General features: G+C 38.6%; 1 protein-coding gene across 4 annotated transcripts in view; it reads right to left on the bottom strand.

The window, feature by feature from the left end:
- Nucleotides 1-6,801: 6,801 nt before the first annotated feature.
- LOC123960039 (MLX interacting protein) overlaps nucleotides 6,802-13,351 on the bottom strand; it is a 19,423-nt gene continuing 12,873 nt past the window's right edge. For 2 of the 4 annotated variants that reach the window (XM_046034517.1, XM_046034519.1), the window contains exons 16-17: nucleotides 10,092-10,221; nucleotides 6,802-9,173 (exon numbers count right to left, since the gene is read on the bottom strand). In XM_046034517.1, coding sequence (XP_045890473.1) covers nucleotides 9,067-9,173; nucleotides 10,092-10,221 — 237 coding nt within the window. In that variant the 3' untranslated portion in view covers nucleotides 6,802-9,066. Of the gene's footprint in view, nucleotides 9,174-10,083; nucleotides 10,222-11,128; nucleotides 11,253-11,370; nucleotides 11,499-11,658; nucleotides 11,767-12,010; nucleotides 12,127-12,219; nucleotides 12,332-12,577; nucleotides 12,685-13,263 lie in introns of those variants that run through there. The other 2 variants (XM_046034518.1, XM_046034520.1) reach the window with 2 other exon arrangements.

The raw sequence follows: 13,351 nt of genomic DNA, 5'->3' as shown, positions 1-13,351 counted from the left end.
TTCCTGGCAACAGCTGGGTCTCACTGCAGGAACACTGCATGGAGTCAGGTGAAGCAGCTGAAACTCACCTGTGTTTTACCTGCTCTGGCAAGGTAAATGTATGCTATTAAAAATGGTCTAATTGTCCAACTGCACCCAGCACCAGTGTAAGTGGCACTCACAGGCGCCCTGTACTGCTACAACACATCATTCCCTATTTTAGTTAAGCATGCTCATATTTCCTAATCAGCGCAAAACACATTGTCCAGCTGAGACTGGTGGGAATGTCATTAGTTTTGCAGGTATTTGGTCATAAATTACAGTGCTGGACAAATGGAAACGTGTACATGATGATGACACAGGATGAAAGGTCAGGGGATCATTAAAGTGATTACAATTCATCTTGAGGGGAATATGAATGTCTGAACCAATTTCATGGCAATACATCTAATATTTGTTGAGACATTTTACCAAAAAAACACAAATATTAACCTCATGGCGGTACCAGAGGAAAAGTTAGGCGATCACCATAGTCAGTAGGATTCATATTCTAAGGGACTTGAATGTCTGTACAAAATGTTATGGCAGTCCATCTAATAGTTGTTTAGACATTTCAGTTTGGACCAAAGTGGTGGACTGGCTGACAAACGAACATTGCTATCCCTCAAACCACAGAACTGCAGTGGTTAAGAACTTGTTTGTTAAAGACTTAAAGAAGGACTCCAAATAAAGCTTTAAATACAAAAGCTTAGAAGAATAGCTTCACGTTGTTCTGCATTGTTCTCATGAAATTATCAGGGCTGAGTTATGACAAAGTTAGTTTTTTTTTTTTTTTTTTTACAATACACAAGAAGTTTCCATTGTTGAATCAATACATGGTGATCTATTGTTATCTTGGTTTGCCAATAACGATAAAACTTTAGGTTAATTGATAACCAATTACATAGGAGGAGTAAACATCCTGTGGTATCGATCTCAGAGATGTCACAACATTCATTACCAAATAAGACAAGTTCCGTGGAAACTGGAGTAATTGCGCAGGAAATTGGCAAAACTGGTGTTTTAATCCAAAACAGTAGACTTGGGTTAGGCCAGGCAGCCATACAGTTTAAGTGCTACAATACGTGATGAGGGTCCTAGTGTTTCTCAAATGTTAGTTGCTTTGGATAAAAGTGTCTGCCAAATGAGTTAATGTCAATGCAAATGTTTCTCATGTTTTTGCCCTTCCAACTGTTGGTTTTTGCCCTGTCTTCATTTTCCTGCGCAGCTTCGACACCTGCATCACAGAGTTTTCGCTGTCTGGAGTTCACCATTGCACATACCTTGTACAAATCTCAGTAAATCGTCTGTCTGCATCTGGATCCTCTATACTTCCAGCCCATAACATAGGGATTCTTTGGAAGAGGATTGAGGAAAGCAATGTGATTCAGAAAGAATAAAGTTAAGTGAGATAAACTAAGCTGGTTAAAGTTTATCCTCTGTTAAGTTTTAATAACAAAATTCTAGAAAATCTAATGCAATCAGGTAGTCTAGGTTTAAAATTAAGTGGCAAAGGACAGTTCTTTTTAGTGTGTCATTTCTTTAATCTAGCCGACATCAAAGCCTTAGATAACTATGACAGTTTGCATGGCTCCTGCCACAATAAACCACATTGCCCTATAACTTACAAAGATGAAACCTATAGAACAAGATGTATTCGATGATAATGCTACAAAGACGTCATTGACTGATGGCATGCAACAAAAAAAAAACAAACTGTTTCACTATATAAGCACTGTGTGTACCAGTTTAGGAGCATTAACGCAACAGCCACATGACAAGTAGCACCATGTCTCATTGTAAAGGTAAGTTGTTTTTAAATGAAATTTAAATAATTTAGCATTTAACAATGCTTTAGAGTTACCTTGATAACTCTAAAGCATCTTCTTTACATTACATTTATTCATTTAGCTGACGCTTTTATCCAAAGCAACTTACAATTACTATACATGTCAGATGTTTTACGCCACTGCAGCAACTATGGGTTAAGTGTCATGCTCAGGGAAACATTGGTGGATGTGTCACAGTGGGAATCAAACGTATGTCTCCCACACCAAGGCATGTGTCTTATCCACAGCGCCATCGCCACCCCTTAACGTCATATTTGTGAAATAGGAAGGTTTGTGTCTTTTATTAACAATTTTAAATCATCTTACCCTCTTATCAACTATGGCATGCTTCAAAGGTCAATTCTTGGAGTATGCTGAGTTCACTACAGGAATCCTGGCTGATATAAAAAAGTGGATGTCAAAAAGATTTCCTCAGCTAAATTTCAAAACAAAACAGAAATCCTTGTTATTGGACCCCAATATATTCCAAAACAAATACTGCCATCTACTGGTTACCTTTCACAACATATCAAGCCTGAAATCTTGGTGTCTTTTTTGAAAGCAATTTTTGCTTTGAGCAACATGAGCTTGTCCAGTCATGCTTTTATTCTGTTTTAGCATCTTTACATTGGCTCCCTATCGGTTTTAGGATTGATTTTAAAATAACATTTAATACTTTTAAGGCTCTACATGGCCTGGCTCCAGATTATATTTAAGATCTTTTAACTCCTCATGATCCTTTGTGTAGTTTAAGATCTTCAGGCAGGGGTCTCCTGTCTCTTCCTGTTTCTAAGCTGAGTAGTAATGGGCTCTGAAATTGCCTGCTAATGAAAAATAGGCTGCCTATTTATTTTACTGATTTTATTCTTGTTTTATCTTCTCTTAAAACCTGCGTAGCTTCACTTCCAAGGTGCATGGAGAAGGAAATCATCTTAATTTGTTTGTGTGTGTCTTCCTGCAGGGCTCCTGTTTTCCTGCATTGTGATGATGCACATCTCCTTCATGGCCTTCCGACCAATTGATATAGGGAAGCTTAAGGAAAATATAAAGGCTGCAGACATATCTTTGTGTAATCTATTGATGGCAGAAAAGGATTACGTAAGTAAACATATCATAATTTATTTATTACGTATACAGTGTATAGACAGTGACACTGAATAACATAGTCCTGCTTTGGCATCTTTTTCATGTTTTTGAGATGTATTTAGTGGTAAAAGCCAATTAGTTTTACACAACATAAAGGTACTACAAAGTCATCTTGCCTCTTCGCTGTAGATGGAGGGACCTTTTGAACCCATAAATAAACATTATGACAGCTGAGAGCCTCTGAGCTTCATCAATTTTTTTTAATTCAATTCAATTTTATTTATATAGCGCCAAATCACAACAACAGTTATCTCACAGCGCTTTTCATAAAAGAGCAGGTCTAGACCGTACTCTGTGATGATATTTAAAGAAAGCCCAACAGTTCCCACCAAGAGCAAGCACTAGGCGACAGAGGCAAGGAAAAACTTCCTTTTAAGAGGCAGAAACCTCGAGCAGAACCATGGCTCAGGGTGGGCGGCCATCTGCCTCGACCGGTTGGGGGTGAAGGAGAGAGAGGGAGAGGGGGGGGCAAGAGAGGAACAGAGAGAAAAAGAGAGGGATGGAAGGAGAGAGAGGGGGGTGGAGGCAGCCTACACAATATAGACACACAGAGGTCACTGACCCTATCATAATGACTCTCACTTTCTCACCAGGTCAAGCATATATTTTCCAAGCATCCTCCACTGGAATACACAAATGAGACTGCAAAGCCACTTGAGGGAATAACTGTGCCTGTGGGAAACACCACTGAAGAAATCCAGGCCTCCGTCTGTTCAATCACCGACTACCTGGAAAAACACCTGCCGGACATCGTCAAGAAGCACACTAAGCACCACCAGGATTACATCATCAACAACACTACAGAGTTTCTAAAACAGCTCAAAGGAGCAGCTAATTTTACAGCCAGTGCCACAGAAATGAAACAGTGCCACAGAAATCTAAAATCTGCACACGGTTATGAAGAGAAAGAAAATGGTCTCCGAATAATTTACTCTGCCAGGAAATGGGTGGAGAGTTTCATAGTGTTTTCAGCACACAAAGAGTGTTTACTTTAATACAAGTGAAGTAGGTGACTACTGAAAACACTTTGGATCAACTAATTTATTTATCTATGTGTTTATGTATTTAATAATTTGTTAATTTATTCATGAATGAATGTATTTCTGTATTTTTTTTATTTATTATTGCAGTCTATATAGTATATGTTTTTATTTATTACGTCACATTGACAAATACATTGTTTGTCAGCCTGCTCCATTCTGTATTCTGACGTTGTACTACATTACTTTTTTATATATAAATTGGGAAAAATAAAATATTAGATACAATCCATTCACTTGAAAAAAATCTTTGATTTCACTGCAAGACATTTTAAAGGTTCTTCATCATTGTCATCATCATCATCATCCTATACCATGAGTCTATCACAGTGCACCTTTGTAGATTAACATTAGGCAGGAATCCTAGAAGGAGTAGGTAAAAGAACACACACACGTTTGTCTATCTATACTACTGAGGACACTTCTTGATATAATGGATTTTCTAGCCCCTAACCTTAACCATCACAATTTAATGTCTAACCCTGATCCTAACCTAAACCTAAATCTAACCTTAACCAAACCAAGTGTTCAAACCTTTAAATTGTTCTTAAAAGTAGACTGAAAATGTCCTTTACAACGCTGAAATGTCCTCACTATGATGGTTTAAAACTGAAATTGGAGCTCCTCGAGATAGAAACATGTATTTATTTTATATATTTTATGTAGGCTATTTTTCTTTTTTACATGAGTAATCACAAAAAATAAAATCATAAAATAAGGGGTAAGATTTAATCAGACTTTTGTGATGTGTAAGTTTTTCTAAGACAGAGATTCCTAAGAGGGAACCCCCATCCTGAACTTGTATGACTGTTTCTGTCATAGCCTAGGTCTACAAACGCAAAGGAAAATATTAAGATCTTTATCTAAGAGTCCTAATAAAAGTGATCCTCGAAAGATGGATCAGAGAAAGTCTCACAGAGAGCCTGCGGCTGACTGAAATACTCCTGGCGTCATGGATTGCCGTGCTGGTAAGCATCTTGAAGAGCGCTGTGTCTAAAGTTGTCGACTACTTAAACTTCCGAGTGCATAGTTGCGCAATACTGAAACTCTCTAGTGGTGACTGCAGATAACTCCTATCTCTGTGTGTGTATTCAAATCTAATTAATAACCACTGTTTGCTCTTTCGTGTTGTAGTTCTCATCTGGCTGCTCATTGTACAAGCTGCCTGCACACCTGTTAAAACCCGACCACAAACCGGGGTCTTAAACGCCACCATCAAGGTGATCAGGGAGGAGATCGGGAAGGCTCTGAAAGAACTCGTAAGCTTTTTGGTGCTTCTTAAATCTATTTAGTAACAAAAACTCGAATTGATATTCACATGCGGGGGTGGGAAGCTGCAAACTCTCTTGGCTACTGTTGTTACTGAAACTTTTTCATGCATTAGCCTATGTGTTTTCTAAAATTGTATCTTTGAATTTCGATCGAGTAGTGGCAGGCTACTCCACTACATTTTGGGGAGCAATTAAGTATAGGCCTAGACTAGGATAATTCAGTTTTGGCACAATAAAAAGGATATTGTACTGTAATTTGCCCTTTTTAAATAATATGGCATCACAGCATCAGTGAATTGCAAGGGAATTGGTTTTAGGGTGTATTTATACTGAAATGATTACAGTAAGGCTAAGATATTGTCTGTTTAACGGTGCTCCTATTTTTCAAATGCCTTCACTGGTGATGGGAATGTTATCATCGGTGGTGGAAGAATTATTCAGATAATTAACTTAAGTCGAAATAGCAATAGCCTACTACAATATAAAATACTCTATTACAAGTAAACGGCTTGCAGTAACATTACTTAAGTAAAAGTACAGGAGTAGCCTATAAGCGACACAATGTTGCCTGCTTAGACCTATGCACATTATGTACAATGGCTCTTGTCAGTGTCATTATTATTGATGCATATAGGCAGCAGTGTGATGTTGTAGCCTATTTGGTCGAGGTGAAGCCAATTCTAACTGTGTATAACAATGTAGCATATTTTATAAACTGATGACACGTTGTAAAATCTTACTTTTCAAAGTAACCAGTAGGCCCAACTACAGCTGACAGACAAATGAAGTGGAGTAAAAAGTAGGCTACTATATTTCCATATAAAGAAGTTTAAAAAGAACATAAAATGCGAATGCCTGGTATGTCAAAATTGCACTTAAGTAGCCTACAGTAGGATACTAGAGTAAATGTGCTTACTTACTCTGCATCCCTGGGGATTTCTCACTGATGTGGAAACCTACTGACCAAATCCGTCTCCTGCAGAATGAATCCGGACTGCTTCCCAACACCTGCATCTCCCTGAATATCACAGAGCTGGTCGGGCAGGAGCAGCAGCCGCTCACTGCTGACCACCTCTGCTGCTCCCGCTACTACATGGTGGAGATGTCCAAGCTGACTACGGAGGTGTCGGATCATCTGCTCAACGCCAGCCAATACACTCAAAATATGGAGCGGCTGATGGGCGGTTCGACAAAATGTCAGAACTGCAGCATACCCAACTTTGAGGCTGAAATGCAAGCTTATATGCATGTCAGATGTGTGCTGGAGCGTCTGGACCAGCGATACAGCAATGCCAAGTTTTGATGTCACTGCCTACTACGAATGTTGTATTTATTTATTTTATTTTAAATTATTGACATTTTTATATTGATGAAAAAGTATACTTGTTCTGGAAGTGGTTTTATAGTTATCCACCTATTATCAGTATCTGATAACCAAGTAATATGAATTCAAACAAAGTGATATTTATTGAAAATAAAGTAATAAGAAGTCAAGAGTTTCATTTTCTGGTGCTTTTATTGTGATTCAGAATTATTTAAGGCATCTCAAAACTCGGTGCATGAAGACATTTGGGAACTTTAGAAGAGAACAAAAAAACACTCAGATGCAGCATAAGAAAATATCTTTCCTTCTTCAAACTAATGAAAAACAATACAAAATTTGGGGAGAATCATCTGCAATGATATACATAATCAGGTACAAAAACCCTCACAGAAACAGCAGAAATCCAACATTTTAAAATTGTGGGATGAGAGAAAAAACAACAACAATAAAATCACCACACAAAAGCCAAGCTGGAACATTAGGGCATTCTGACATAACTTAAATCAGACTCTCAGTTTGAAGGGGGGACAAAAAACAAAAATAAAAGCCAAAGAGAAAGACATTTTCATCTGCAATCATGACAAACATGGCTGCATTCAGAGGTGCATTTTAATTTTCTTATAGTAGTAATAAATCATGTTGGATCAGTGTGGCCACTCAACATTACACTTGATTTATAGGCCTTTTTGATTTGCATCAATGTAAATAGGCTGCAATCTTGTACACTGTGAAAGTGTTGAATTTTGAGGACTGCTTTCCCCATCTTACTATAAATTGAGCAGCCTGTACATTGATAGATACATTATTTCTATCTTGTAGAAAAGTAAAATCTACAATTAAAAGACATCCTCATTCAGTAATAAAACGCGGCACATTAATCATACAAGAGACATCAGTGGTGCCTTTTGCTATCATAAAACTCAGTAAACTCAGTTGTTTTGCAGAAAAGAAAGTAAAAACAGAAGTCACAAAATGAATGTCAGCCTGAGGAGTGCTGAACCACAAATAAAAACAAACAGAACAAGACCAGCCTGCAGGGAAAACAAGTAAGGGCACTTTATTTGACCTTAAGGCTGATTATGTCACACATAAACCTGCAGTGTCTACTTCTAAAGCAGTCAACAGAATGCTCCGTCAAATAAAGTAACACAAAAAATGAACTGAACGGATGTATATACTATTCTGATATGGCTTTTGTTTGTTTTGTGTCTGTGTGCTGTGTCTTTTAACATTGCAACCTGATTGTTTTCTCCTGTATTTGTCATTAACAAACATTATAAATTAGTAACTATGAGCAGATGAAAACATCAGTAAATCAAATCCTGTGATGTAACCCATACCCTTACAGACAACATGTTTTCCTGCTGAGAAGGATCCTGACTTGATTTGTTCATAGCTGAATGGAAAATAAAGACGCTGACCAGCGCAGCCCTGAGTGACCAAAAAAGAACTGAGAAGACCCCTACAGCTGCTGTGCATTCAGCTAAGATCGTTTAACACTTTACATGTGAATGTAGTATACATATATATATATTTTGTACTGCTATTTCAGTTACGCTCCCTATGAGGGCTGTAATTACTATTGCTCCATTATGCTGTGACCCACCCAGTAGAAACCCATGTACGTGAGTAACATACTCTATCTAAGATGACTGCTTTCTTGTACAATTCGCAATTGAACTCACTGTGAATGGGCAGAGCAACGAATAAAGAAAGAAAGATGTTCAGCACGGACGGAAGACCACCAGGGAAACAATTTTTGTAACCTGGCAAAATCACCTGGTCACCTGAGTAAATGAAGGATGGAAAACATGATAAAGCTTTCATCTGTCTTGTACTAATCAAGCAGAGAATAGCCTATGAGTGATCATCAGGTGAATCAGAGCCTCCAAAAAACACAAACTATACTGCCAACTAAACCCACATTCATCTCTTTATGAAAAAACATCATATCCATACACTTTATACAGAACACAAAATGAATCACTCTATAGTTCCCTTTTTAATACAAGGTTGTGTTTTTACATTAGAAAAGTAATTAAATCTATGTTGTTCAAAAAGCAAGTACCACCTTCAACTTAAGTATGTAGAGGTTCTTCACCTAAAGCAGGTGAAGGCAGTAGCAATTGCTGCCATTCAAATATAATATGTTAAAAGCCATTTTTGCACAACTGTTCAAATGCAGTGTCAAAAGTGGGGCTCCCTGCGTGCGTCATTCCCAAGAATCAATGTACAACAGAACAAATGTATGACCATCGTACATACACAGTAAAAGTAAGCCAGACCTAGCTTGCATGTATCATTTCATGCATTTTTTAGGGACATGTGTTGACCTTGCTGAATGGCTATAAGGTAAGCCAATGATATGTCATTTTGATGATTGCTGTTTTAAAGGTTCAGGTGGCTTTTGCGTCACCTCACCTCCTGTGAGAGTAATGCTACACATCTGTGTGTGTGACAGCGTTGATGGCTTCTTCAGGCAGCAGGGATGGATCACTGAGAATGGACGTGGTTGTGCTCAGCTGGCGAAGGGTACTCAACACCACTGACAAAACAATAACAACAACATTTTAATAGTTGCGGACTCAATGGACTGCTGAGTCCTGTTTGGTGCAATTTGGACACACACTCAGAATTATAAATATAGGCTACTACGGAACAACCATTGTCGTGCTGTATCAGTGTTATTAATGCTGTAGGTGAACAAGCACTGCACGATCTAAAAAGTGCAGGGAGTCGCCGTGTCACATCGGCCCCTGTAAACGGGCACTGCACCAGTTGTGGGTAAATGTGTCATTTATTTTTCCATGACTGCTGCACTAAATCACGACCAGGTTTCCCAGGATGCATAAGAACCCTGTGTGTCATGCTGAGGACAATGACTCAGGGGAATTTTAAAAAAGGTATGATAATTTGACTGCATTGAGTGATTCACTGAATCTTTTTTTTTTGAGGGGACAGCCCAGACAGACATGGAACAAAAAGCTGGAGCGATAAGCCATCTTAATTATTTTATTTTACCACAACGACACAGGCCCAGCCTCCTAAAGTTGAGCTGAGCTGTAAAAACTCTGACTGAATGATAGAAATCTTTTGACGTCACCTTACATTATCAGATCCACTACATTTACTCGCTAAATTCAGACTGAGTCCGGGAAAAAGCATATTATTTTGACCAAGTGGGAGGTGAAAAAATTACTACTGGAAAGTTTGATCATCACCGTTTCTCCCCGTGAGCTTTAACCTGGAGTGACTTCATGCATTATTAAAAATTTAGATGCACTGTTAGATTTCCTGTCATGTCACACTTGCTTGATAACAGAAGAAAAGGCAGGAAGAAACAAAAAGAGATAGTGACAGGATGTAGAAAAATCTTGAGTAAGTGTGAATTGCACATAGCGGTAATCAAACCCTTTTCATCGTTTACGCTGGATGTCTAAGAGAAAGAGTCTTTTTTACTTACTGGGTCTGAGCACTGGAAGGGAGCAGTGACGATCAAGCCATTGCAATGTGGTCTGACACAGCTCTGCTCTGCTTGTAGTTGACACCATCCCATTGAATGACTCAAAGAGAGGCTTGATAATGATGCTGAACTAGAACGGATGACAGTCAAGGATTGATTATACTGAAGAGTGAGACAAATGCATTTCTACTTGGGCGACTCTATGAGCTTCAGACTCTAACGTGTACGTCTGTAGCTTATATTTCACCATTACGTGCTTCAATTTGTGCTTTGCGAGTAACGTTAATAGAATCTGTTCGTATTACTTCAAGTATGACTCAGGTCCTTGCTCTAGGAGTGACCCAGTGTGTAAACAGCACGTTCCACAGTAGGGAACTAAGCCGCCAGACAAATGTTGGGAAATTCTGCCTGAAAGTGTCTACTTTCCTAAATAATTTGGTAAATGACCAACAAAGCAATGCAATCTGACTGGTACAACACGGTGAATGTTTGGTTATTTGTATTAACTTTTTAAATCCTCTAGGCACTGTGGCCACTCAATAATGTTTAAAAGTCTGTCTATATAGCCTGGACTAACAGTAGCTTGGCTTTCCTCAAGAGCGATGGGAAGATTTGAAAATGTTTCAGTTGTGTGACCTTTACTTTAAGTCTACATTTACTGTGCATGACACATGATACTATACTAGGGCTGGGCGATATGGCCAAAAACGTTATCACGATAAAAACATTTCATATCATTCAATATCGATAATATATATGTCAAATCATTATTTCTTTCAAGTTTAAAGGCAGATTTTTGCTTCTGAGTGAAAATTGAAGAAACCAAATGGTTAATTATGTGGTTAAACTTTATGGTCTGAATTTGATTTAAATGATTTAAAGCAAATATTTATTCATGATATATTCAACATTTATTATATTGTAATTGAGGAAAATTATATTGCGATAATCATCATTATTGTTTTATTGCCCAGCCCTACACTATACTGAGTGTTATTAATAAGCAGGTCAGTGTAAACTCTTTCATTGAAGGATACAATCCAGAACTTCCAGTTCTGAAGAGTGCGGCTCCTCACATATTCATTGAACTTCTCTTGCATGTGGTCAAAGTGATGTCGCCTGATGGGCACTCCTGTTGCAGGCAGCTGTCTCTGACAAAAGCTGTGGTTAAGCGGTGACAGGAGACAGAAACAGTTAACAAAGTTAATGTGTTAACTGTCTGTGCAACCTTTGTATATCAGACGAGTGAGATAGTTGCATATACGATGTTGTGACGTACTTAATGGAGGCGTTGAGCTCCTCTATCTCCTCTCGTAGTCTCTTCACCTCTTCCTGCATCTGCTGCCTCTCCTGCTGGAGCTTCCCAATGTGCTCCACTGTCTTCTGCAACGTGAGTCCGTAAGTGATCTAAATGCACAAGGTTATGAATATGGTAGGAAGGGAGAAATCAATTTAAATATTTAGAACAATTTGTGAAGCAAATATTGTGCACAAACACAGCCAAAAATAGTAAGGTCCTGAATCTGTTATGGATGTTTTATCAAGACCCCCAGGTACACAGACTCACATTTGATTGCGATTTCAGAGTGGGAACCACGCTGCAGAGCGTTTTAAAGCCAATGTTTATGTTTGATCGTCTCTTTTGCTCAGCAGATATGTGCGTTGTCCTCCGGCTCTGTCACACAACAGCAGTGGAAATGTTACACAGAGGTTTTTTGAGAGCAGGTCAAATATAAGAGAGGAAAAATGCAAATGCTACTGATGTTAACATACATGACATTCAATGTAGGATTTCTACCTACATGCCTTAACGTATAAAGCCTTTGAAAGCCCTATATGTAATTCAAATAATAAAATGCTCACAGAAACAGAGCGATCACACTAGCAAATGATTAATGTTAAGAAACATAAACACAAACCTGATTTGGTTCATTCTTTACCAGAGGTGTACTGCTGCCACTGATCAGTGACTGGGGACTAGGAACTTGATCTAAACCTTGTGGTGATCCTTGACCTGATCCTGGCTGACTTTGAACTGGAAAGACAAAACAAACAAACAAACAAACTTGTAACAAGTGGTAGGTTTGGAGTTATGATGTACTTTCTGGGTGGAGTGAACTACTCTCACCAACACTAGAGGAGGCTTTCTGATTTTTGCGGCTGGAAGAATAAGACTTTTCTTTGGGGACAATTGGCTGGGGAGACTTCTGTGTTTGAGACACAATGTGAAATCCAGGACCCTAAAAGAGAACAAGTACACAAGAAATAAAAAAGAAGTACAAGACCGAGAACCACTACAATACATATTATCTTTCTTTACTTTGATCACCAACAAGCTTAACATTTTATGACATCAGAGCAAAACAAACAGCAAAATCTAAATGTTGCACTTTTGTAATTTTCTGCTCTCAATAATTTTAAGACCCACTGTGGCAAAAGAAAAAAATTAAACTGTGAGGATGACGCTGACAGAGCTCAAAACATACCCTTCCAAGATGGGAAGGAGTGATGACCACTCCAGTATTAGGGACCACGTCTGCTTTTAGAGGTGTTGGTGTAACAATCACAGCACTGGCATGGCCTGGAAAAGGGGCTGAGAGGGTGAACAGTAAGGCACCACGGTGTTAGCTTTATGTGCATTCATACGTGAACATCCTTAAATGAGTTCTCATTTTTGACATACGAGTCCCCCCTGCCTTTTTTTCTCAGTGGCTTTTCCATTTATGCAGGAAATAAACTCTGTGGTTAACACAACTCCTAACAGGTTTCATCTTTTCAAAGAGGTTTCAGGCCAAAAAATGCACAATTTAACATCTTGAAAATGAAATTTATAACAATAAGCTGTTCTACTGAAACAAAAGCAGGGGACACCCTCATGTACTAGAGGTTGGGTGCCTATCCCTATTTCCTGCCTGCGCTCTGCTGTCAGTTCTCTTTTAAAAAGCATAATCAGTGACATTATCAGAGGTACAAGCCATAGTGTCTCAGATATGCATAGAAAATTGTATTTCATCACTATCGTTGTGAATCACTATGACTGAATAAGTAAGGCTTGAGCGCTATCTTGTGGTAATTAAGTGACAGAGCTCAACAGCCGGATCAACATGGTTAAAAGCCCAATTTCTCCAAATACAGAATCAATATCTTCATCTTGACATCAGAAACAACAGACCTGTGAGGATGAGGTGGGAGGGGGGGGGTGTGGTAGCAGGAGCAATTCTTTGCACAGGACGGTTTTTGTTGGCACTGGACGACTGAAA

The sequence above is a fragment of the Micropterus dolomieu genome, linkage group LG21 (assembly GCF_021292245.1).
Source record: "Micropterus dolomieu isolate WLL.071019.BEF.003 ecotype Adirondacks linkage group LG21, ASM2129224v1, whole genome shotgun sequence".
Lineage (NCBI taxonomy): Eukaryota > Metazoa > Chordata > Actinopteri > Centrarchiformes > Centrarchidae > Micropterus > Micropterus dolomieu.
This window is presented reverse-complemented; position numbering and strand designations above follow the sequence as displayed.